At 38.1% G+C, this 27,432-nt stretch overlaps 1 protein-coding gene across 5 annotated transcripts in view; it reads left to right on the forward strand.

The window, feature by feature from the left end:
* The window catches only part of wdfy3 (WD repeat and FYVE domain containing 3), a 181,097-nt gene that overhangs the window by 93,472 nt on the left and 60,193 nt on the right, over positions 1-27,432 (forward strand). For 4 of the 5 annotated variants that reach the window (XM_022664815.2, XM_022664812.2, XM_022664816.2 and 1 more), the window contains 17 exons: positions 848-1,079; positions 3,659-3,819; positions 4,481-4,592; positions 4,800-4,990; positions 7,016-7,168; positions 8,788-8,861; positions 9,954-10,115; positions 11,569-11,663; positions 11,775-11,895; positions 12,715-12,932; positions 13,981-14,177; positions 17,613-17,747; positions 17,924-18,103; positions 19,744-19,977; positions 20,808-20,907; positions 20,999-21,159; positions 25,825-26,054. In XM_022664815.2, the coding sequence (XP_022520536.2) occupies positions 848-1,079; positions 3,659-3,819; positions 4,481-4,592; positions 4,800-4,990; positions 7,016-7,168; positions 8,788-8,861; positions 9,954-10,115; positions 11,569-11,663; positions 11,775-11,895; positions 12,715-12,932; positions 13,981-14,177; positions 17,613-17,747; positions 17,924-18,103; positions 19,744-19,977; positions 20,808-20,907; positions 20,999-21,159; positions 25,825-26,054 (2,756 nt within the window). The remainder of the gene's footprint in view (positions 1-847; positions 1,080-3,658; positions 3,820-4,480; positions 4,593-4,799; positions 4,991-7,015; positions 7,169-8,787; positions 8,862-9,953; positions 10,116-11,568; positions 11,664-11,774; positions 11,896-12,714; positions 12,933-13,980; positions 14,178-17,612; positions 17,748-17,923; positions 18,104-19,743; positions 19,978-20,807; positions 20,908-20,998; positions 21,160-25,824; positions 26,055-27,432) is intronic. The other variant, XM_022664813.2, reaches the window with a different exon arrangement.

The following is a 27,432-nucleotide window of genomic DNA, read 5'->3' on the forward strand; positions in this document are numbered from 1 at the left end:
CATTGTTGTTTTATTCTATAAACTACGGACAACATTTCTCCCAAAGTCCAAATGCAAATATCATAATTTGGAGCATTTATTTGCAAAAAATGAAAAATAACTGAAATAACAAAAAAGATGCACATCTTTCAGACCTCAAATAATGCAAAGAAAACAAGTTTGTATTCATAAAGTTTTTTAGGAGTTCAGAAAACAATATTCAGTGGAATAACCCTGGTTTTTAATCACAGTTTTCATGCATCTTTGCATGTTCTCCTCCACCAGTCTTACACACTGCTTTTGGATAACACCTGGTGCAACAATTCAAGCAGTTCCAAGCATCCATCTTCCTCTTGATTATATTCCAGAGGTTTTCAATTTGGTAAAAGCAAAGAAACCCATAATTTTTAAGTGGTCTCTTATTTATTTTTCCAAAGCTGTATATGTGAGATCAGAATCCCAACTCATTTAGTTGAAACTTAGTTTGTAAGGAGGTCACCTGGCAGCATCTTAGAGAAGAACCTGGCTCTGAAGAACACGTGGTAGACATGCCTCTCTGTAGAAACATCAGACAGGCCTGTCAGACAATGCAGCCATCATATAACACACCATCTGGCTCCACACACACACACACACACACACACACTTTTGCACACAAACAATCGTGCAGAGCTTTCATCAAGGGCTCCTTTGTGGTCTACCTTTGATTCCACCACAGCTTCCGTCTGATGCTAGATGAAGCGACAGCGGACGCCACAGCAAACTAGTGATTAGAGACCGCACTGACAGTGCAAACCACTTCCTTCCACCTTTCCCCGAATAAGATGTCCCTTACTTACTCTCTTTCTGTTTCTCTCGTTCTGTGCAGCTCCACTACGTGCACAGTGCTCCGGGTGGTTCAGGTGCTGCTAACCCACCGGTTGTCAGCACGGTGTACAGCTACATCGGGACGCCCCCGGCCCAGCGCCAGCTCTCCTCACTGGTTTGGCGTTTGGGACCCACACATTTTCTGGAGGAGGTGCTGCCCGCTACCAGCGTGGCGGCCATCTATGAACTGGGGCCCAACTACGTGGGCAGCTTCCAGGCTGTCTACCTGCCATGTGAGTAAAAGACTGCAGTGCAGAGAACTGGGAGAGTTAGCTCTGAGAGTTTTGAGCTCTGAGCTTTAGTAGTGCTGGGAGGTATAACCAAAAACGCGTATCACTTTATTTTGCAAGATTCTGGTGGTTTCAGGGTACATCATCGGATTTTTTATTATTTTTATTATTATTATTTATTTATTATTATTATTTGGCTTAACTGGCTTAAATATGGGTTTGTGACTTACTGCAGTATAGTGGTGGGCGATACGGCCCTAAAATAATATCACGATATTTCATGTTCTGTTTGCGATAACGATACTCTTGACGATATGACAAAACACTGATTTATTTATTTATTTATTTATTTATTTTTTAAGAATACACTCCTGCACAATACTAATAATGATATGGCACACCCCTACTGTAGGATTACATGTAGTATAATATCAAACATATAAATAATTTAAATAGTTACATAAGTAATAAGAATGCTCTTATATGCTTTATTGTGACACATTTATTGATGCACTTGCATATGTCAATGTGAGAAAACAAACCAAACCAGGTGGGAAACCCCAAGTTAACAAACTCACTATCACACTTGGATCAAAAAAAAAAAAAAACTCTAGATGTAAAAAAAGACCTTTGGCCTTTGGTTTGTGACTTACTGTAGGATTCTCTCATGATGACAATATGAAAATGAGATTACTCATGTCAGCTGTTAAATAAATACATTGTGTGAGAAGAATTTTTTATTTTTGTATTTTTTTGGTTACAATTAAAAACAGGTATCGGAAAAAAATATTATTTTGGTATCAGTATCGAAATTCACTGGTATCGAACATTTTAAAACGATACCCAGCCCTATTTCTGTGTTATGAACACAACAAACGTCTCTTCCAGTTCTCTTAAGTGTCTTAAGACTATTTGAAATATTATAATTTATTTTCTCATTATAACGATTAATCCCAAATTAATATTTACAATTATTGTTGTACAATAGTTTACATGGTTGTTTATTAGTGAGTTAGTTGCTCAGTTCATTCATCTTTCAGCATGGTGGAGGTCAGGATCACTATTTTGAGTGTTTCTCCCTGTTCCTTGTTTTCCGGCGAGTCTTTTCTTAGCCTGCTCTGCACACGGTGCAGTTGCAGCCAGCCATTACAGTAATACAGTGAGGCTGGGAAAGTGTTGTCATGGCAACATTTTAAGCAAAACCTTCAACCTCCCAAACTCCTGTTAATTACATTCCCAGCATCACACAGTGTGGAGTAAAACACCTTCATGAGACCTGATGGCTGCTCAGAACTGTGGGTTGAGTGTTCATTCTCAGTCTTGAGTCATATGAGTCACTGAATGGACCAGTATCTGTTTTCAATAGATACAGCTCTGGAAAAAATGAAGAGACCACTTCAGTTTCCGAATCAGTTTTTTCTGATTTTGCTATTTATAGGTATATGTTTGAGTAAAATGAACATTGTTGTTTTATTTTATAAACTACAGACAACATTTCTCCCAAATGCCAAATTAAAATATTGTCATTTAGAGCATTTATTTGAAAGAAAAAACATGAGAAATGACTGAAATAACAAAAAAGATGCAGAGCTTTCAGATCTCAAATAATGCAAAAATACAAGTTCATATTCATAAAGTTTTAAGAGTTCAGAAATTAATATTTGCTGGAATAACCCTGGTTTTTAATCACAGTTTTCATGCATCTTGGCATGTTTTCCTCCACCAGTCTTACACACTGCTTTTGGATAACTTTGTGCCACTCCTGGTGCAACAATTCAAGCAGTTCAGCTTGGTTTGATGGCTTGTGGTCATCCATCTTCCTCTGGATTATGTATTTTCAAAAATGAATTTAATCTAACCGCTTTTAACATGACAACTTTACATCTGGCCAGTTTACTCCAAAATGACGGGCTGGACCAGTAATTTTTGGTTAGCTTAATATTTAAATAAAAATAGCAACATGAATAATTAAAATGCTTACATTATCAAAAAAAAATTAAAGGGACAGTAATCAGTAATAAATGCGAGCAAATGTTTGAAAATTGCTACGGAAGTTCAATATCCAAACAATGGATACATTTTTTGCACTTCTCGACCCTCTACAAATGCAAAACTTATCCAGATTGCAAGATTAATACACAAGTGTGTATAAAGTCTTACTCTGTAGCTGATCAGGGAATAAGTATATATTTTAATGTCCAAAATTCCCATCTCTACCACGCTAGTGGTGGCTGTAATTTACCCAGCTGTGGTTAGTAACCTTACTGAAGCTCAGTGATTACCTGTTCAACAGAAATATAAACAGATGCATAACCATGGCTGCAGCACATAATTTGTATGCTGTTGTGTTCAATACCTGCCAACCCTGAGTGTGGAAATGGGACTGTAGGAATGTCACACAGATTTCTGTGATGGTCCTTTAAGACATTCCACTATATTTGTAATAATCTGTTCATTCAATCAAAATCTTAAAAAAACATTGTTATTCACTGTAACTGTACTACAGGCACAAAAGGCATGTTATATTGATATGTACCCATTTATACTCTACTTTTAAATTACGTTTCTGCTCTGCTCCTCAGGCAAAGACTCCAAGACTGAGGCAGTGCCTCCGTGTCCAGTGGCGCTGGTTCCAGAGGAGAAAGTCTCCTTCAGCCTCTACGCCCTCTCAGTCTCCGCCCTCACCGTGGCCAAGATCCGCAAGGTCTACAACAAACTCGACAGCAAGGCCATCGCCAAACAAGTGAGCAACATGTGTCTTTTGAATGGGTTTCGGTATACCACTGTAAGGCACACTTAAAATCTGTTATACAGGAGGTTCGGTTTAGATCTCCAGCACCGAGACTGGAGCAGGATTAGCATTAGCCACTAACTGCACTAAGCGCTAGTTTTTTAGCCATTCAGAAGTTAGTATTATTGGAGTGTAGCCTGCTCTTAACCTGGCTAGCATTGCTGGAGCAACATTAGCATTACTTGCTAGCCACAGAAAGAAAGTGCTAGCTCTTTAGCTGCTAATTCTCCAGCCTTAGTGCTGGAGAAATTGGGGAATCTAAGCTTACTGTAAATAAAGGGAAGTGCTTTACTCACCCAAATTAACAGTTTTCAGGAGAGAAATCTGTGTAGATTAACATCCAGCGCTCATTTGACTTTAAAAGAAAGTCTTTTTTATTACTGTTTTGTTTACTTAGATTTACTTTAGGGCAACTCCTTACCATCACCAGACCTGCTGAATTAGAAGTTACTTATAGTGTCTCCTAAAATGCGCCTTATGTATGAAAGTCGACCAGGAAGTAGACATTTGTTGATAGTGCACCTTACAGTGGAAAAATGACGGTACTTTAAAAATGGATCACGGTATGCAGATCATAGTTCGTCCAGATTCAAATGCTAAATCCTTTCTACAGTTGGCGGTTTCATCACATGAGAATGCCACTCCGGTCAAGCTCATCCACAATGCTGCAGGACATCTCAACGGCCCAGCCAGGACCATCGGAGCTGCTGTCATCGGCTACCTGGGTAAGAGCTGAGCAATGGTGAATACTGAATATGCATGTATATAAAATAACCAGTAAATGTTTTAAGTTTTGACCCTGTTTCCATAATTAAAAAAAAAACCTTAATAAATCAAAACTTTGTGTTGTCTTGACACTTTCAGGATCATGTAAGAGCAAAGCATTTCTCAGTATTAATATATTCATAACCTCTATTTCTCTCTCCATCCAGGCGTAAGAGCCTTCGTTCCCAAGCCAGTGGCCACCAACCTGCAGTACGTTGGAGGAGCTGCCGCCATCCTGGGGCTGGTGGCCATGGCCTCGGATGTGGAGGGGTTGTATGCAGCCGTAAAGGCGCTGGTGTGTGTCGTCAAGAGCAACCCGCTGGCCTGCAAAGAGATGGAGCGGATCAAAGGCTACCAGGTGGGCTCCCAATCCTGAGATGATGTCACATACTTGTTTATATATATGGTGTTATGGAATATATGGGATATACTTAACCCCGAACCAGAAAGTATTAAAAGTGTTCGTTTAAAAAAGGTGTAAAAAATGCTTGCGCATTCCTGGAAAATGAGTCATCTTGAAGCAGCAAATATTGCAGTAAGATTAACTTTTCCTCCCTAATGCTGCCATAGCAGAAGCGTAGTGACTGATAACAGTCTGGATGATCCTTTCCATCTTTGGTTTGGAGCTCACAGCGTTCATTACTGCCTAAAAAAAAGAGAGAAATCTGGAATGCTAATTTGCAAAATACATAGTGTAATGGTTCATCCCAGATGCCTCAATGCCACTTCTAAATGTGGTTAAGTGTTATTTGTAGGCCTTTTTTCTGATATATACCTTATCAAATCATCAAAAGATAAACGAAAATGCGTTAACACATTTTCCCAGCCTTTATATTGGCTGTTGTGTTTACTTCCATGTATTTTGACAGATTGACATTTTTAACCAGGATTTATTTTTTTTGGAGGAAAAAGTGCCATAGAAATGTATAGTCCTTCACACACACCATATCTGACTCATCATTCTGGCTCTGCGTGTGCCGTATCTGGCTCTGCGTGCGTCGCATATGACTCCGCGTGCCGTGCCTCTCAGAGAAGCAGAGTAAACTGATCTCCACCAAGCTGATACTCACTGAGAGTCCAGTACTCTTATTAAACAGCACAAAACACTACCTTTATATGGTAGATAACAATAATCTGATCTGACCTTTTGAACAGTAAGTTTTCAAGGAGATCATCACATTAATGTGATTGAGCTGCTATGTCAACTTTATTTAAAAAAAAGTTTTTATCATTCTTTTATTTGTGCAGAAAATGTAAACATTCCAGTTTCTTAAAGGTCCTTGTTCTTGGTGTGTCATTGCATTTTTCCACATTATATTATAAGATAAGATAAGAGGACAATTCTTCATAAATATGTATTATTAGGTATAATTATACTAATTATGTATAATTAAATTATTTGTGTATAATATACATACATTACAGAAAGTATGAACCCAATACACTAAGTTTTGTCTGGTCAAATGATTTTATTGTCATTTAATGTACAAATTGGGTTCATACTCTCTGTAATGTATGTATAATATACACTAATACAGTACAGGGCAAAAGTTTGGACTTCTCTTTTTTAATGCGTTTTCTTTCTTTTCATGACTATTTACATTGTAGATTCTCACTGAAGGCATCAAAACTATGAATGAACACATGGAGTTTTATGTACTTAACAAAAAAAGAAAAAAAAAACATGTTTTATATTCTAGTTTCTTTTAAATAGCCACCCTTTGCTCTGATTACTGCTTTGCACACTCCTGGCATCATTCTCTCAATGAGCTTCAAGAGGTGGCCACCTGAAATGGTTTTCCAACAGTCCTGAAGGAAGGAGTTCCCAGAGGTGTTTATTAGCACTTGTTGGCCCTTTTGCCTTCTTCACTCTGTGGTTCAGCTCACCCCAAACCCCAAATCTGGATTGGGTTCAGGTCCGGTGACTGTGGAGGACAGCTCATTTTTTGTTAAGTACTTAAAACTCCACATGTGTTCATTCATAGTTTTGATGCCTTCAGTGAGAATCTACAATGTAAATAGTCATGAAAATAAAGAAACGCATTGAATGAGAAGGTGTGTCCAAACTTTTGGCCTGTACTTTATACAAATTAGACAAATTATACATCATTATTATTATTAATTATTATTAAATTATTAAATGACAATAAAATCATTTGACCAGACACAACTTGAAATGTCTTGTTCATACTTTCTGTGTAGTGAAATAGATATTCAAACTTTGGTTTAAAAAATGCAAATTAAGTAAAATCAGTCTCTTTCTGATTTGGGGTTGTGTAAAGCTCTTAAAACGGTTCCAAATAAGAACCTATTTTCAGTCCTAATTTTAGAAACCCTTTTGCTAAGAATGCAGTCTGTTCTTATTGATTTCTCTCGTCTGCAGCTGCTGGCCATGCTTCTGAAGAAGAAGCGCTTGCTCCTGAACAGCCACATCCTGCACCTGACTTTCTCCTTAGTGGGCACGGTGGACAGCGGCCACGAAACCTCCATTATTCCCAACTCCACTGCTTTCCAGGACCTGCTCTGTGACTTTGAGGTTCGACTGATTTTCATTTGGTTTTACATCCTGATAGAGAGCTTCTCTAAAAAGCTGTAGTTTGCAGGAAAATCATGTTTGTGGTCTGAATTTTAGTTTTTCGCCGGAATCGTGAGGTTAAATGTACGCTGCCTCAAACCTTGGTGATGTGGTAGTTGTGTGGTGTGGTTTTTGACACCATCATGTTGTTATATAATAAATATAATAAACAAATTAGTAATTTAAGCTTTCAGATTAATGCGGCTACTGGTTTTAGCCTTGATTAGGCATCTTTTGCCCCACACTGAGTCAGAAACTGAACAAAAAGAAACCTTAAGCTGAAGGTTGAATAGTTTTTTTTTTCACGTTGTCATTGAATGTGTCTCTTTTTTTTTTCTTTTTTTTAGCAGTGCTTAGTCTAGTCACATATTTAGTTAGCTGGCTTTCTTAGCAGTGATAACATTCTAAACATTTATTAATTTGAGCAGTGTACTTTTAGTCATACATTTACCTCAGCATTGCTTCTCAAGTCACATGTAGCTTGCTAACTCTGAATTAACACAGAAAAAGTTAGTTAGCGTAGAGGCCTCTATTTTCGACCATTTCAGTCAAAATTACGGATATCTAGGCTTACTGTAAATAAACATAAGAAAATAAATCTGTGTAGATTAAAGCTCAGTGCTTGTTTTTTATTGTTTTTTTAAGAATTAAAGTTTTGTTCACTTTGACGCCCCCCAGCGACAAGACTTGCGGAATTACAGGGGTCCCCTATTTTGGACCACCTTATATTCATCTTAAAATACTCTGTATTAACTGGAAAATATATACACTTAAGCTTTTATTTTAATAATAACAACTCTTAACTTGATATTGGTGGCTGATAATGTGTGTAATAATGCATATTTTCGAATCGTTGGGCTTATTTGTGATGGCCCCGTCGTTGCCTGCGCTGCGTATTGGAGACATGGCATTTCTGCAGTGTGCCTATGGGATCCAGCGGCTCCCAGTGGTGTATAAGGACATTGCATTGGTCCTGTGTGGACATCCATACTCTTACGTTTGGGAAACATGGCGACACCTTTGTTCACTTAGATTTAGGCTCCCTAAGTGGTGTAAACATAAAAAATCTGTAAAAAATATATGTCACGCTACGAAAACAATTTTTTTACGCACAGATTTACGAATAAAGAGTTTAGTTTAAGTTGAATTTCCTTAACATGATTGGCAGACAGAGAAAGAAAACTATAGATAAAAAAAGGACTGGCCTAAAATAGGGGGCCACACATTACTTTTTTGGTAAACAAACAGATTCTAAGGCTAAGTTAGTTCAGCCAACATTACTATGTTAAAAGATTGTAAAAATGAACTTAAACGTGATGTTAGTTTTCTGCCAGCTCTGTCCCACACTGTACATAGCAGCACTTGAACACTTATTTATTTTAGAGTGGAGAAGGAGTGTGGGGCTTCTGTCTCTGCTCAAAACTAAATTAGTCAATATTTTGTATTAACTATTCTATATTTCCTCTAAATTTATTTAGCTAAACATGTTTTTTTGTGTTCTGCAAGTTTCTTCTCAGTTGTGTTTTACTGCTTTTTAAAAAAAAGACAGATGTGAGATGTTCTCTGATCTTCTGCCACAGGTTTGGCTGCACGCACCATACGAGCTGCATCTGTCTCTCTTTGAGCATTTCATTGAGCTTTTGACTGAATCCAGGTGAGTTTTTATTTATGACTTTATTTATACTACCATAAATGCACAGGCAGAATAGTTCTGACTTTCTTTTTGTTACTTATCAATGTACACCTCTATGACTTTGTCTGTTTTTTTTTTTGTTTTTTTTGTATTTTTTTTGTACAATAATAAACAATATCATGAAATATATTTACAATGCAATTCTGATATGGACATGAACCGTATAAGAGCCATTACCCTTGATGTACGAAATCACACACTTGATAGGACTAAAATAAAAATATGGTAAAAAAAAAAATAAATAAATAAAATCAAATTAATCAGAATACAATTCTGTCATTAATTACGATGAATCACACTTTTTCTTCCTTAATACTAAGCTTTTGATAATTGGCATTTAAATGTGAATTAAAAAAATTGTGTTAAAAATGCTTTGTATTTGTATTATTGCTGGCAATCTCTTAAAATAATTGTATGAATCACGACAATATTCTGTTACTAAATCATGAATAAAATCTAGTGGTGTCAATCGATTAAAAAATGTAATCTGTTTAATCACAACAAAGTCTGTGATTAACTGTGATTAATCACATTCGTTTTTCTTCAGAAGTAATTTTTTATAGTGATATTTAAATTTAAATACAAGAATGAATGTAAGAAATGTAAAATGCAATTATATGTATATTAAAATACTAAATACTAGTCATTAAAATACTAGTATATACTTGTATTAACTAAACGCTTTAACGTTGACAGTCCTAATAAAATCATAATATTTTTTTAAATGCTGGTATCTAACTGTGTTTTTGGGAAGAGAGTAGATCACCTCTCAGACTAGATCCATTTTTTTTTTTACTGTATTATAAAATCTCAGGCTAGTTTGATGATAGTCCTAGAATACTGAGTTTCTGAGTTTAACTGAGAGTTTTAATAGAGGAAATAAACTCTAGTGTAGCTCCATATTCCACCCTCAACAGCTTTAAGCTTTTCATATGTTTAATTTGCATTGAAATACACAGGGAAGTGAGAAATAAATCTCTGTTCTGCTCTGATTTTTTTCAAGTTATACATAATTATAATTTGTGTCAGACTAATGTTGTTTTCTGATTTCAGTGAGGCTGCTAAGAATGCTAAGCTTTTGCGGGAGTTCCAGTTGATTCCCAAGCTGCTGCTGACCCTGAGGGACCAGTCGCTGTCTCAACCCACCATCACTGCCATCAGTAATGTCCTCAGCCTGCTGCTGCAGGGCTTTCCCAACTCCTACGACCTGCTCCGGTACGTCAAATATCTATCTACAACATGCACTGCTGTTCAGAAACCTGGAATCACTGTGTTAAAAGACCAATCAGGTGGAAGTGGGTGGTTTAAATAATGGTAAATGTGAGTAAAACACGTTAAGCTTTTTACATCCAAACTGTTACAAGCAACGACAGGTCCTACTCTGTATCTAATCAGTGAATATATATGTAAATATATGTACAAAATGTCCATCTCTGCTATGCTAGTGGTGGTGGTAAATTATCCAGTTATGGTTAGCAACCTTATTGAAGCTCACTGATTACCTGCTCAGCAAAAAAAAAAAAAACAGCCAGCTTGCCTGTTTCCATGGCTGCTGTGGTCTATACCTGGCAACCCTGAGTGTTGAAATAGGACTGGGGAAATTGCACTGTGCAGACTTAAAGGCTATATATAGCACACAGATTTTTATGATGAACCGTATAGTTCAAAAAATAAAAAAATAAAAAATACCGGATGAAGCCATGCTGACACCAGCTGCCTGTGTTTTAACTCAGCATGTGTTATTAATATATCTGATACTTCCTGATCATGTTATGTTTTACTACAGAAAATAATCCTTAATGGTCATTAATAGTCTTGTCTGCCCTAAAATTAGTTGTTTGATTGGGGTTTAGGGAAGCAACATCAATCCCTGGATTTCTATCTGTTTTAAATGTGCATTTTTATGTGGCTTGGCCTCATCCAAATATCTCTAATACTTAAGATGCATGCACCCTGTGCAAGGTGCGTTGCGATGCTCATTGCTATCTTTTCACACTTTGCATCTGCATGGTTTTAATAACAACGGAGTTTGGGACTATATCTACACTGAAGGGCATAGTAAAAGTCTCGAAAATAGGTTTGTTCAAGAAATGTGTGGTGTATTGCTATCTTGGCAGTGGAAAACACAGGTGCGTCAATTACAAAAAAAAATCTAGACAGACGTTTATTGTTATTTTGGCAATAGATTTGTCAACACAGGTGCATCTCCAAGTTATTAATACCCATATTTTCAAAAGGGAATGATGAGTAACACTAATCAATTTATTTGTTTATTTATTTTTGGCATTTTACACCCAAAAACACCCCTATGATTTCTTAAAAGAATTAGTGCATACCTTTTGTGGTGTACTTTTCCCACCGTTACGATAGCAAAAACAAACTGACATGCCCTAAATCAAGCTGTGCGGTTCGTAGTAACACTTTTTTTTTTTTACTAAGCTGAAAATGTTGTTTAATTAAGTTGTTATATATAGGATGTATATTCCATCCTATACAGCAATTGGATTTTAGTCTTGACCTATCAGAGATGCATTTGTGTACAGATGTGTGTAGAAGAATGTGTTTAAAATCAGGATGAAGCTCATGTACCCGTCACATGAAGTGACTATTTGTAAACTGGGACTCAGTATCTAATGTCTAATGTTGTTTTTTTGTTGTGGACTTTTAGGTTTGGTCAGTTCCTTTCCTCCACATTACCCACGTTTGCAGTCTGTGAGAAGTTTGTGGTTATGGAGGTCAGCAATGAGGAGAAGATTGATGGAGGTGAGACTGAAATTCAGAAATCTTCTTCATTTTAGTGCCTCATTCACATCACAGCCACTGTATACACATGGTTTTTAGTGTTTGTTAGTGACTGTCTTTCTCTCTGTTTAGGAAATGATGATGACTTTGGAGGTTTGCTCTCCTCCAATGTTATCCTGCTGCGTAATCGCCTGCTGGACATCCTGCTCAAACTTCTCTTCAGCTCTAAAGAAAAGTCAATTGTTAATGCACAGTAAGTGACCTTACTATTATACCTCTCCTCATTCACGAGTCACAGGAGCACTGGTGAGGTCAGACACTGGTGTTGTCATCTGTTATAAAGACCTCAATCCGATGCCTAACCCCAACTTTTTGGGTTGTTTTTCTCTATCCTGTGATATAGACCTATGTTTTTTAATTCTGTTTTTTTGTTCTCCGGGGCAGTTCCCATTATTTCTTATGCAAATTTTCCTCCCCCAACAAAAGTGGCCCTAAAAACTACTAAAAACTTCTGATTTACGAAAACCCTACCACATATCGCTCCGAAAAGCACAAGCAACATAATGCAGTATGGTTCCTACCAATGCAAAAGTCAAAAGATGTGGGAGGAGTAGCGCGTAAAAAACGTGAGTAGAATAATAACAGTTAGTTTGCTTTTCCAAGCCAGCTTAATAAAAAGTTTTCTTAAATAATAAATAATAGGCTTGTGCTTTCTGACATTTATGTAAATTACCGGAAAATACCCTCACCCCTCAAAAGTGGCCCTAAAAACTACTAAAAAAACTACATAAAACTGTCTGTTTTATGAAAACCCTACAACGCAGGCATGTGCAATTAGTATTTTCCCGTAAATTTCCGGTATTATATAAAATAAAAAACAGGATTTATCCGGAGACCTCTATGTGAATGGGAAAGCTCTTAACGCCATTCATGGTGCCAGTTCACAGATAAAGTCCCGCCTTTAGGAGAAACAGCCAATCAGCTTGCTGGTTTTGCGTAGCTTGGAGGAGGGTTAGTGTGAGTGGGGAAAGCTTAGTGTTTTTTTAACATACACTTTCTCTACCCTCTACAGGGCATGTGAGGAGCTGGTGCGCACGCTGGGCTTTGATTGGCTGCTGATGTTTATGGAGGAGCACATTCACTCAAGCACAGTGACCGCAGCACTCTGGATCCTGGTGGTGCTGCTCAGTAACCAATCCATTCTGGGTCGCTTCAAAGAAGGTCTGTCCGGAGGAGGCTGGCTCGACCACACAGACTCTGTTCTCACCAACAAGATCGGCACGGTGCTTGGTGAGTGAGAGAAGACAACCAAGTTTCCAGCTTGCGCAATGCTTGCAGTGGGGTCAGGAACACAAATATAGGCCATTTCCTGACCTGCTCGCACACCTTCACAGCGAGAACGGGTAGCTGCACCATTAAAATAACAATCTGCCAAAGTCAGAGCACACCTGGCTCTTAAAGGGAATGGCTGGTGACACGCTGATGCCCAAAACACACCCATATTACGCCCATAGTACATTCTTTTGGGGGATTTTGAGTCACACAAGGCATGCTTGGTGAGTGAAGGGAGACAACCAAGTTCCCAGAGTGCACAGTGCTTATAATGGGATCAACAATAGAGATGAGTCGAGACACTCATCTAATGAGAAGAGACGAGGTATTGGGTTTGCGAGAAAGAGACATGATGATATATATTTTTTTAAGTCAAAATATGAGATAGAAATATTTTATTTGACTGAAACTTACAAAATTGAAAACTGCAGTAATCGTCTTGTAATGGATTTCAACCAATTTATGAATTACGTTTGATTTATCATATGCAGTAAAATACAGAACAGCATGTAAGTGCTGTAGCTGGTTTTACCATAAACCCAACAGCTTATCTCCTGTGTGATATCCTATTGTCACAATCCCCACAGTGAGGGTTCTGTATTCAACTGGCAGTCCCCCTTGAGGGTTCTATACAGACCTGGCAACTTAAGCCTCTGTTTCTCACTTGAGCAGACCAGCTCTGCAGTTTGCCCCCTTAAATGATCAAACATTTGTTTTGGTTACCTGCACATTAGTCGAACGAGAAAAATAGTGTGCGGTTTTTATCTAGTGGCACGAAATCTTGTCATACCCCTAACCAGCAACGTTTACTTTCTTGGCTCCACTTTTAAAACTAATACATATTGACCACATACAGACTTACAGTCACAATAATTTTTTTTTGGTTTAGGTATCATAGAAAGTCCTTAACTAATGAATGGATTCTAATTAAGTCAAATATCTCATTTTTGATGTTTATGTACAGTATAAGATGCCTCTTTTTATGGTGTTCTTCCCTTCACCTCAGGCTTCAACGTGGGCCGCAGTGCAGGTGGCAGGTCCACCCTGCGTGAGATCAACCGTGACGCTTGCCATTTCCCAGGATTCCCAGTGCTGCAGACGCTGCTGCCCAAACACACCAACGTTCCTGAGCTGTATTTCCTGCTCATGGCTCTCTTCCTGCAGCAGCCTGTTACTGAGCTGCCAGACAGCCTGCAGGTACATGTCAGTACACAAGCCTTTTACCCTACTAATCGTACTAACTGTGTGTCCTCGTCAACTTCTGTCTTCTCTTCGTACTTTTTGTAGTTGGTGATGTGGAGAACCCTACTGTCTTTTCTCCTTTCGATTTCAGTCTTGATATCTTGTTTGTTGTTGATTTACAATGTTGCACTGACTGCATGCTTACAATCCTTTTACTGTACAGTCTGATTGCTGTACGAATAATACTCCAATCATGCAATCATATTGTACCTTTTAATATCATACAGTACCATCTGCACACAGCATCTGAAGTTCACGGTTCAAAATCAGTGTCAGATTTTTTATTTGTTATTTTTTATATGTTTTTTATTTATTATTCTTAGTTATTTCTGTGACCATTGTGGGTTTTTCTCTCATCAGCTGAGGGGTACCAACCATTTTGTTTATGTGTGTATATGTCTATGTGCAGTTTTTATGGTCTTTAAATGCATGTAGTTTGTCCTGGTCAAGTGAAACCTTTAAATGTATGTAGATACTGCATGTGCATGTATACTAACTAATATGTTTAATTCTTTAGTAATCAGATTATTTGTGTTTGAAGTGATGTGGTGTTTGAATGTGCTTAATTACTCGATTAGTTAAACTATCTTTTAGTTGTTTTGAATGTTAAAGATTTTAAGGAACCATTTTAAAGCCCCCTAAAGTGGATGCTTCTGATTTTATGAGAATTAGAATAAGAATATAAATATACACAGCTCTGGAAAAAAATAAGAGTCCACTTTAGTTGCTGAATTAGTTTCTGCTATTTATAGGTATAGGTTTGAGTAAAACAAACATTGTTGTTTTATTTTATAAACTACAGACATAGTGCTGGACGATATGGCCAAAATTCATATCACGATATATTCCTTAATTTCGGTCGATACGATATAATTCCGATATCGATATAAATACTTAGAAGGCCTCAGAAAACTGCTAAGAATCCCTGCAATGGAAATATGTACCTACTAGGGGTGGGCGATATGGCCCTAAAATAATGTCACAATATTTCATGGTATTATCGCGATAACGATACTCTTGGCGATATGACAAAAAAACAAAAAACTTTTTTATTATTGTATACGATATGATATTGCACACCTTTAAGATATTTTAAAAAAACAATAATTTCAGAAGATTTATAACAGAAGTCAATATTTGAGAATTACATGATACTAATAATAATAATGCACTCCAAATATCTCCATATATCCAGTATTAAAGTATAATAAATGACACTTTACAGATATAATCTGTCTCTAGTAAATATTTAATAGGAAATTAGAAATGTGTGAGTTTTTCCTTTTGCTTAAAACAGCAAAAAAATTAGTACCCTGATGTGATAATTAGGGATGAGTGATGTGGCACGATATTTCAGAGTATAATATCGTGATATATGATATGGCACACCCCTAGTACCTACTACTGTCTACTTAATTTAAGTCTTTGAAACCTCCTTTCACGAAAACATTATAATACTTAAGAAATAAACAATAGTCAAGATAAATCAATGCTCAATTTTATTTGCATATAGCAAAATTAAAACATGACATCCCTATCAAACATAAGCCAATATAACTATTACCAATAAAAAATAACTTAAAATTAGGATAGAAGCAGAGCTTCTTAGTCTTTTGTAAACAAATTTAACAGATCAAAACAAAAGTGTTCCAACTAGGATAAAGAACACAAGAAGCCTTTATACACATAAAAGCAACAAAATTTCCCCGTCAAATAAACAAACCTATAGGCTTTATCAACTATAAATAACTTAGTTACAATATAAGCTACAAAAGTGCTTCAGCCAAAATACAACTCTTTATGAACATAAAAGGAACATGATATCCCCGTCAAATAAACAAACCTAAAGGATTCATAAACTTTAAATAACTTAAATAACTTACAACATAAGCTATAAAAGTGCTTCAGCCAGTATAAGGAAAATATTGTATGTAGTGGAACTGATTGAGGTGGTGGAACAGATTAGATGTTTTAACGTTACCGCTGCTGGTCGGCTCCACTCTCCGGCACAATTTGCAGCAAACTGAAGTTTAGCAGACCTTCCGAGAGTCGAACCAAATCCTCACCACTGAATTAGACCTCCCTCCTTCAATTAATCACTTGTGGAAGCGGCAGGGGCATTCATTTTGCATCAAAAATGTCCCGCGCTGGGAGCCAAGAGGACCCGCGGCTGACAAAGAGGACCCGCAACTGACCGCTGACCGAGCGGACCCGTGGGCGGACCGAGCGAACCAGAGGCGGACCAAGCGGACCCGTAGGCGGACCGAGCGGACCCGTGGGCGGACCCGAGGCTAGGCTAGGCTAGGCTCGGTTCCGTTCCGTTCCACTCCAGCGCGGAACATTTCAGATGCAAACCGAGCCTACCTTAACCTTGGATCCGCTCGTGCCGGCTCCGTTTGGCTCCAGCGCGAGGCATTTTAGATGCGTAGCGGACCCGAGCCTAGCCTAGCCTAGCCAAATCTAGCCTAGCCTAGCCTATCTGGCTACGTGCCTATGTGATTACGTCATCACGCACAGAGATAGTCCAGCTACGGAAGCTGATTGTGTTCAGCTGTGCGGCGAGCTGACGCCAGTAAATCGCATGTCCGTGACAGATCTGTAAATAATACATATCGATATACCACAAAAATGATATCACCGTTATTGAAACATTTCTTATCGCGATAAATACCGATATCGAATTATTGTCCAGGCCTATACAGACAACATTTCTCCCAAATTCCGTTTATTTGCAGAAAATGAGAAATGGCTGAAATAACAAAAATGATACTGAGCTTTCAGACCTCAAATAGTGCAAAGAAAACAAGTTCATATTCATAACGTTTTAAGAGTTCAGAAAATAAATATTTGGTGGAATAAACCTGTTTTTAAATCTGATCAGTTTTCATGCATCTTGGCATGTTCTCCTCCACCAGTCTTACACACTGCTTTTGGATAAATTTATGCAGGACCTGGTGCAAAAAATCCAAGCAGTTCAGGTTGGTTTAATGGCTTGTGATCATCCATCTTCCTCTTGATTATATTCCAGAGGGTTTCAGTTTGGTAAAAAAAAAAAAAACTCATAACTTTAAAGTGGTAAATATATATATATATATATATATATATATATATATATATATATATATATATATAATAATATTTAATTTTTACTGACATATTACAGGAGACCCAATCAGAATAGAGGTAATTTATCTTTAAGCTGTCTTAAAGGTACATTAATGGAAGCAGTCTGTTTAAATATATAGATAAAGAGAGGCTATGATAGATTGTGAAATAAATTGTGTGGGGCTAGAGATAGAATATGGGTCCAAAAGACAATAGCCTGAATGCAACTAAAACCTTTACACATTAAACTGTGAAGTTGCACCGAATGATAAATTCCTTTTATCTCTGCAGTTTGACCCGGACTCCATCTGGTCGTTTATCTTTGGTGTACCAGCTTCTAGTGCTACAGTGGTGGGCTCCATCCACAACGTCTGCACAGAGGCAGCTTTCCTGTTGCTGGCTATGCTCCGCAGCATGCTCAACCTGGTGAGGACCAATCACATTCCCTGTCTGACAAACTGTAAAAAACCTCATACAAATACTGAATACTGTAAAGTGTTTGCTTAAAGTGTTTTTGTCATTATTGTTTTTATTTTATTAAGAGTAGCACATTATCAATAACACAAAATTTACTTGTTCCTGTGCCTCTCATCTCTCTGTAGCCCTGGCAGTCTGAAGAGGAGGGATCTTGGCTGAGGGAGTACCCCGTCACTCTGATGCAGTTTTTCCGTTACCTCTACCACAATGTTCCCGACCTGGCTCCCATGTGGCACAGCCCTGACTTCCTGTGTGCTCTAGCTGCTGCCGTCTTCCCCTTCAACATCCGTCCCTACTCTGAAATGGTACGCGCTTGTGCTTTCACTTCTGCAGTGTTTATCCCATTATGTAATTTGTAGTATTGCAACAGAGTAGCCTTGAGGTCATCAGGCGTTTCAACACCAAGATATGCAGAAAGAGGGTACTATGGGTCTAAAATTGGGAAATATAAAAATACTGAAATATGATCATATGCTCCCTGTCAGTCCCATTTAGATACATTGGTATTTTTATAGTGTTATGGTGTAATGTTACATAACTGCATATTACATATATGTATTTCAGCTTCTCCGTCTGCTGAATGCTTAATATGTGATTTATGGTTACACTTAGGGGGCTCAGAAGTAAATGGACAAATGAACTTTACCATAAATAAAAAGTTCATTTTTGAGAATGCTTTGCAGGCAATGACTGGTGAGGTCAGTGGGTTCCAGACTTCGGGAAAACACTGGGTTCCCTCCTTTATGATGCTTTTCCTGGCCTTCACTGCACCTGGGTTCAGGTGTTTTTGGTTTCACGTCAACCTGTGAGTTCACGTAGGAGCTAACAGCACTAGGAACCGAATGGCAGTTCGTTCCTGTGTTATTTGTGCAAATAACACATCAGTGTTCTATGCTTTGCCCAGTAATTCAGAGCTAAGAAACAAATGATTAGAATTTGTTTATGGAACACCACCAGCGAAGTACAATTGAGATAGGTAGGTGTATGTTTAAAACAATTCTGTTTATACACTAATTAAAAGTAAGACTCCACCCAATCACAGCCTGGACTACCCACCTCTGTGTGTATGTAACTAGGTTTACATAGGATCTCTGATGGATTTTGCGTTTTACAGAGACTCTAAGACTAGTTCAGTGACTGAACTGCACTTAGCAGCTCATTACACATGTTGTAAAGTAACATATGACATTGCAATGACAGTTATTAGTGTAAAAATGTCTTTAATTTAAAACTTTTCGAACTGTTGTCCGTCTCGCTGCATCACAGTGCTGTTAGCAAATCAGAAGCGATGTGTTTGAATATTCATGACCAATTCATGAGCCGAAATCCTATCGTTTCTCCCTCACTCTTCCACGGGACTAAAGCATCGTTATACTGGATCACCAGAGCATTTTTTTCACAAAAAACATCTCAAATGGAGTTTATTTATAATCGAGACCACAACGAGACATTTTAAAATGATTGTAAAAATAATGTAATGAGACCTTTAAGTGAGTGAAATGAAGATCAATCAGGTTCAGGTCTGGTGAATACGGTGACTCGTTTGTGCTAATGAGAAAAATGGCTTTGTAGAAAAACGCTTAATAAAATATTTTTGTTCAACCCCTTTAAATAAACCTGAAAGTCTACACTTCAGTTGCATCTCATTTGGTTCATCCAGTGTGATGGCATAATTAAATTTAGAAAGATTGTGTCACTTTCCATAATCCAATTATTTATAAATCAGATTGATTCAAAACCTTTAGACTGAAACCAACAAATTATAAAATGCACTTTTAACACCTTTCAAGGAATTAATCCAGATGTGCCACCTTTGCCAACCCTTTATTGCAAAACTTTTAAATTCTGTTCTCAGTTTGCCAATCTGCCAGATTTCCTAGAGCTGACTGTCGGAAGGCATGTTATACAATAGACTTGATACTATAAGCTTCATCCCTTTCCTCAGGTCACCGATTTGGATGATGAAGCTGGCTCACCAACAGAAGAATTCAAAGCTTTCGTGGCAGACACTGGCATGAACCGCAGCCAGTCCGAGTACTGCAACGTGGGCTCCAAAACCTACCTGACCAACCACCCGGCCAAGAAGTATGTGTTTGATTTCATGAAGGTGCTGATCATGGACAACCTGTGTCTGACCCCTGCAAGCAAGCAAACACCGATTATAGACCTTTTACTGGAGGTGAGATCATTCTGCATTAAGTGTTACTAGTAGAATTTGTAGTTCTCACTGTGACAATTCTTATTTTGTGAAGCAAAATACCAGTCCATACGGTTCGTATTTGAAGTCTAAGCTGCAAAAAGGGCTAATTTAAGTTAATTACATCACAGTATTCAGCTCAAAACTAGTCTCTAGTTTTAGGTTGTCTTTTTTTATTTATTTATTTATTTATATTTAATCATTTTATTTTTTTTTCCCCATTTTATCCCCAATTTACACGGCCAATTATCCATCCCACTTATTAGGACTCCCCCTATTACTAGTGACTCCCCAACACCAGGAGTGTGAAGACTAGCACATGCCTCCTCCGATACATGCGAAGTCAGCCACAGCTTCTTTTCGAACTGCTGCTGATGCAACATTTCCGAGTAGCATCACAGCGCACTCGGAAAAAAACACAGCGACTCAGTTCCTATACATCAGCTCACAGCCGTCTTGTAGAGAGCGCCATCTTAATGTTCCACAGGCTCCTGCCTGAGGGTAGCGGGACAGAAAGTGGGTGGGTGGGAACCTTCCTGATGCAGGCGGCCCTTTTCTTGCATCTGGAGCTGTAGATGAATAGGTAAACTGGTTAACAAGATGTCAATTGAGGCAAAAACGCACCCTCTGCAGCCTGACTCTTAACCACATTCATCATGACCACAATGTAACCAAGCTGGTCATCACTCTGGTCACAGCTGATTGACAGTTTGCTCATGTATATAAATTATGCCCCTTAGTATGTGTGTGTGTCTGTGTTTAATATGCATCTGTGTGGCGAGACTGCTAACTTGTTTTTTTTTTGTTTCCAGGCTTCACCAGAACGCTCCACCAGAACCCAGCAGAAGGAGTTCCAGTCCTATATCCTGGACAGTGTGATGGAGCACCTCCTTGCTGCAGATGTTATGCTCGGTCAGTTTTTCTGTAAGACTGTCAAATGAGCTTTGAGGAGATGTGTGGGTGTCATGTGATGTCTAAACATGTGTCTGAACTTTTCCTGCAGGAGAAGATGGATCTATGCCCATCACAACTGGAGGGAGCTACCAGGTTCTTACGAACAATGTGTTTTACTTCACACAGCGGGTTGTGGATAAGCTCTGGCAGGGCATGTTCAACAAGGAGTCCAAACTGGTGGTGGAGTTCATAGTGCAACTGATAAGTCAGGTAAGAATGCAACAGTTATTATAGGTCAATATAAGATATAATAATAGACTAATTATGTTGATTAACAAGGATAAATTAAGTTGATTTATTGAATGAGCACATAATAAAGTCTCACTCAAACTGACTTCCAACGCTGCACATGCAGTGTTCAGTACGGAAACAGCAGCGCTTGTTTATAGCAGTACCATATTTTTGGCAACATAAGGCGCACTATCAATGAATGTCTATTTTCATTCATAAAGGACACCGGCTTATAAGGCGCATTTTAAGTGACACTATAAGGAACTTTTAATTCAGCAGTTCTTGTCGCTGGGTGGTGGTGGGGAGGAAGCTAACAAAGTAAAGTAAAGCTAAGCTAAGTAAACAAAACTGTAATAAAAAAGACTTTCTTTTAAAGGCAAACAAGTGCTAGATGTTAATCTAATCATATTTCTCTCCTGAAAACTTTTTTTTTTGTGTGTGAGTAAAGCGCTTCCTTTTATCTACAGTAAGCTTAGATTTTTAGACTTCCACTTAGGCTAGCCAGAGAGCGCTATGCTGAGGAACCCTGAGTGTTCCGGTAACCCAGGGCGTTATTGGCTAACTGTTCGTCACACGTAGCTTGTTTTAACATGGTAAATGGGAAGGCTTCAGTCCAGTATACTCCCCTCTGAACAGTCAAAGCGCTAACTAGCAGTTAGTGGTTAATGCTAATGCTGCTCCAGCAGAGCTAGCCAGGGTTAGAAGCAGGCTACAGGCTGACAATTCTCATATCTTAATGTCAAAAGAGCTAGCACAGTTAGTGGGTAATGATAATGCTGCTCCAGGAGTGCTACCCAGGGTTAGGAGCAGGAACATTAAATGATTTTAAGTGCACCATATAGTGTGAATAAGGTACTGCAGTTGTGTGAAAGTAGATTTAATACAAATTCCCATACAATACTGTTTTACCTTGGTTGATTTTTAATTACAGCACTTTATTTAACATTGAGCACACATGGCTAAGCTCTGATGCTTTGATTGCAGTCAAATTTTAGTAGATCGTGACAATCCCCAAACCAGCTTTTTAACTAAAAGCCCAGGTAAGCATTTCTTTTCTGGCACAAAGTAGTACAAAAAACAGCAAGAACAGTGATTCTTAGATTTTGAAAAATCCTGTCTTTTGGAGAAGATGAGCATCTAAAAGAGGGCGATGATGCTTAAACTACTCAAACACCCTACTGTCCCACAGGACACTAACACTTCTAGTGTGAGTGTGTGCTGCTGTCTTAGACTAGATTAGTTACTAGATTTTTATTTTCTTTATCCAGTATCCAATCCTACATTTTCTGCTGACATTGGCCCAGTAGAGGGTGCATTAATTTTAGGATGCCACATCTATATACAATATTAAATGACCAACTTCTTAGTGTGTGGTTGTATTTGTGTCGTTAGTGGCAAAAATCTGGTCAATGTGCAAATTTAAGCGTCTAATCATTGGGTCTCTGTTGCCTCTAGTGGACACCTTTAGGATAGTCACGGCTTTGAAGTCAGTTTTTGAGGTTTGCTTTCAAAGGTACTAGAGCATGCATATAACTTTTTAGCATCTGGAGGAGAAATGTTTGTAAAGTGAACGTTCCCCGTTAGGTTCAAGCTGATGTTTGTAGTTGCTAATTGAAGCACTTTCCACAGTGTGACAGAAAGAGACACAGAAGACATCTGTTAGCCGAAGCAGTAGGAGTGAATGTTCCATAACCGAGTGTACTTTGCACTAATGAGCAGATGAGCGCATTCTTTGAGAACACTGATTGAATTAGTCACCTACTCATAGAGCGGTCGCCAAAAGCATCTCATTCAATTTGTTCCGCAGAGCCTAATTTAATATGGCATGCTCTCTAGATCTGAAAGAAAAGCCCTGTTAACTTGTTTGGATTGAGTTTTTGTTTGTGTGATGAATAAATCTCTTCAGCCTAAGATGAAATATGTTAACCTTAAAGTGCACAAAAGGGTTAAGAAGGAATGAATAGGCAGTATTGTTGTTTTTTACTTACAGCAAATATATTTACAGTGAGGAAAATAAGTATTTGAACACCCTGCGACTTTGCAAGTTCTCCCGCTTAGAAATCATGGAGGGGTCTGACATTTTTAATCTTAGGTGCATGTCTACATGAGAGAAATAATTGAAAAAAGAAAAAAAAATCCGGAAATGACATTGATTGTTTTTTTTTTATATAATTTATTTGCGTGTTACTGATGCAAATAAGTATTTAAATACCTGTAAAAATCAACGTTAATATTTGGTGCAGTAGCCTTTGTTTGCAATTACAAAGGTCAAACGTTTCCTGTAGTTTTTCACCAGGTTTGCACCAAACACTGCAGCAGGGATTTTGGCGCATTTCTCCACACAGATCTTCTTCAGATCAGCCAGGTTTCTGGGTTGTAGCTGAGAAACATGGAGTTTGAGCTCCCTCCAAAGACTTTCTATAGGGTTTAGGTCTGAAGACTGGCTAGGCCACTCCAGAACCTTGATATGCTTCTTATGGAGCCAATTCTTGGTTATCCTGGCTGTGTGCTTTGGGTCATTGTCATGTTGGAAGACCCAGCAATGACCCATCTTCAGTGCGCTAACTAAGGGAAGGAGGTTGTTCCCCAAAATCTCGCAATACGTGGCCCCGGTCATCCTCTCCTTAATACAGTGCGGTCGTCCTGTCCCCAAAGCATTATGCTTCCACCCCCATGCTTCACAGTAGGGATGGTGTGTTTGGGATGGTACTCGTCATTCTTTGTCCTCCAAACACGGCGAGTGGAATTAAAACCAAAACATTCTATTTTGGTCTCGTCTGACCACAGAAAGAGTTTTGGATCATCCAAATGGTCGTGGGCAAACTTAAGCAGGGGAACCTTCCGTGCCATGCATTATTTTAAACTATGACGTCTTGTGTCTAGTGTATTACCCACAGTCACCATGGAAACAGTGGTGCCAGCTCTCTTCAGGTCATTGACCAGCTTCTTCCATGTAGTTCTGGGCTAATTCCTCACATCTCTTAGGATTATTGATTCACCACGAGATAAGATTTTGCATGGAGCTCCAGTCTGAGGGAGATTGACAGTCATGTAAAGTTTCTTCCGTTTTCTAATAATTGCTCCAACAGTTGATCTTTTTTTTATCAGCCTTGTGGAGATCTACAATTTTGTCTCTGGTGTCTTTGGACAGCTCTTTGTTCTTAGCCTAAATTAGTAGTTGGAGTCTTACTGGTTGTGTGGGGTGGACAGGTGTCTTTATGCAGCTAACGACCTCAAACAGGTGCTTCTAATTTAGAATAATAGGTGGAGTGGAGGTGTACTTTTTAGAGGCGGACTAACAGGACTTTGAGGGCCATATTTTTTTGCTGATTGGCAAGTGTTCAAATACTTATTTGCAGCAGTAACATACAAATAAATTATTTTTTTTTTAAATCATACCTTGTGATTTGTGATTTTTTTTTAGATTATGTCTGACAGCGGACATTCACCTAAGATGACAATGTCAGACCCCTCCATGATTTCTAAGTGGAAGAACTTCAAAGATACTTCAAATATTTTCCTCACTGTATTTCTGATTATTTTTCAATTATCTCCTTCTTCCTTTAGGATGTTCCAGTATAGCAACCTCAATCCCAGCTTTTGTTGTAGGATTAACTTAAACAAGTGTCCTGTTTCAAATAGAACCACAGTCTGATTCACTTAAACTTAGTCTCCAGAAACATTTTTGTAGTAATTGTTTGTAATTGCTTCTGAATAAAAATACCATAGGATCATAGGAGGTGATCTCTTGACAGCCTTTTTGGTGGGAGGTAAGCTCTTGTAGTGAAATAAAAAGTAATCATGACTGAAGTTAATTGGTGAATTAAGAAACAGTTGACGAACAGGCCTGAACAGAGACTCAAATATCTAACCAGACAACCAACAAAACCTAAATTGTCTGCATTTAGACAAATATCCTCCAGGTAAACATATGATCACACACAAAATTACCCCAGTTGTAACAGTCACTGCCCACATATTTCTATGCATCTTTTACCTAGGCATGGTCTTACAGAATGTGCACAAATACGAATGTGTAAAAAATTGGGTGTGAAATAGTCCGGTTACAAACTTTTATCTAATTACTGGACTGAAAAAATGATCAGATTAGAGACATCACTGAATACAAGTAATAAAAATAATTCTAGTACTTTTACCATGAAAATATAATGGTAGCAGCTGCAAAGGTACATTATTATTATTTTATTTTTGTTAGTCCTTTTCACATGGGAGTGGGAGTTTTATTTGTTTTGTTTTTTCCACAAAAATGGCCAAAAGCATAACTTTACTTGATTTATTGTCATTATGCTGCAGAAACATAGTGCACTTAAAAAGTTGCACTATTGGTTAATAATAAAACTTGCACCAGAAACATTATTATAATCAGAAATCCTGCATTTCTGTTACTGGTCATTTGTCATTTCTACTGGTATTAATTTATTACTTGACTGATATTTAGTGTTTTGCATCATTGACACTGTGTATCCTTGTTTTTAATTAATTAAATAGTTTTAACGTCTGCACCCCCTCCCGCTCTCCCTTTCTCTTGCATAACTAAATCACAGCAGTTGCATTCTCCAGGGATTACCCTCCAACAGTGAGAAAATCTCTTAACTCCCTCTTTTATTTCTTTCTTTCCTTCAGGCCAAGCGCCGCTCTCAGGGTCTGTCTCTGGACTCCATCTACCACTGCCTGAACCGCACCATCCTCTACCAGCTCTCTCGACCGCACAAGACCGTCCCTCAGCAGGTGGCCCTGCTGGACTCGCTCCGTGTTCTGACCGTAAACCGCAACCTGGTGCTGGGCCCCGGAAATCACGACCAGGATTTTGTGGCCTGCCTCGCCCACTGCTTCATCAACCTGCACACCGGGAGGTGAGTGTGGGCTGTGTATGAAGCTGTGTGTGTGTATGGTTCAGGGCTGGAGTGCAGGGGTAGCAGCAGGTATAAAGAGTAAAAGGGATATGTTGAGGTTTTTGGATTTTGCAGAGAACAGAAAAACAAAGTATGAAGTTTATTTATTGTTAAACTCATAATTAGAGTAAAAACTGATTGATATCCATTACATTAGATGATTACTTACAAAATATTTTTTCTAAATTCACCTGCAGTTTTGCATTTTGTGAGTTTCAGTCAAATAAAATATTTTAAATCATATATTTCAACTTTAAAATAAAAAAATATATACAGCTCTGGAAAAAAATTGAGAGACCACTTCAGTTTCTGAATCAGTTTCTCTGATTTTGCTATTTATAGGTTTATATTTGAGTAAAATGAACATTGTTGTTTTATTCTATAAACTACAGACAACATTTCTCCCAAATTCCAAATAAAAATATAGCCGCAAGCGGCAATCATCGGGTTCAAGCACCAACTTGCACAATGGTGCCTACTGGAGCATTGAATGGTGATGTGTAAGAAGGTCTAATATGATTGGAGATGCCCTGTCACATTTAGAAATGATCAAGTTTTTCACCTGTTATTAATGTTGAGCAGAGGCCTTTCAACCTGATCAGTGCTTAAATTCACATGTAAATCTAGTGAACTTTGTAGGATATTCATTAAGTGAGTTAGAACTAGTCAAAAGGTGTCTACATGTTATTGGTATTGATCAGGTGGCTTCAACCAGAATGTTCACAAAGTGGTATTCAGATTGACCTTTGAACCTTTGCAGAACAAGCTGAAATGTTTGACCAAACAAGTTTAAATTAACACAAAGGAGTGAATGTTCTGATGTGACATGTAATTACGAAGTTATTATAAATCTAGTTCTGAATTAAATGGCGCTTCATCAAGCACCAACTAGCACAATGGTGCCTACTAGAGCATAGGATGGTGATGTGTAAGAAGGTCTAACACAATTGGAGACATTCTGTCACATTTAGAAATGATCAAAAGTCTTTCACCTGTTATTAATGTTGAGAAGAGGCACAAAGGAGTGAATGTTCTGATATGACATGTAATGTCAAGATATTCTTAATCTAGTTCTGTATTAAATGGCGCTTCATCAGAGTGATATTGTACAGAGGTCTTTAACATTGTGAGATTACAGCAAATACTGCAGAGTTACAGCAATTTAGGTTAGAAATTCCAAGGACGCACAGATTGCTTGATGCCTGGAGAGTATTGTATGTGAAATTTTCACAAATGTTTTTAATGAACATTTACCTAGAGACTCTACAGTGTGCAGCAAGACTGAAATGGAGGTGATAGGCCAAATATCCAGAGAGTAGTTTCAATATAGCTATTTTCA

The sequence above is a fragment of the Astyanax mexicanus genome, chromosome 22, assembly GCF_023375975.1.
Source record: "Astyanax mexicanus isolate ESR-SI-001 chromosome 22, AstMex3_surface, whole genome shotgun sequence".
Classification (NCBI taxonomy): domain Eukaryota; kingdom Metazoa; phylum Chordata; class Actinopteri; order Characiformes; family Acestrorhamphidae; genus Astyanax; species Astyanax mexicanus.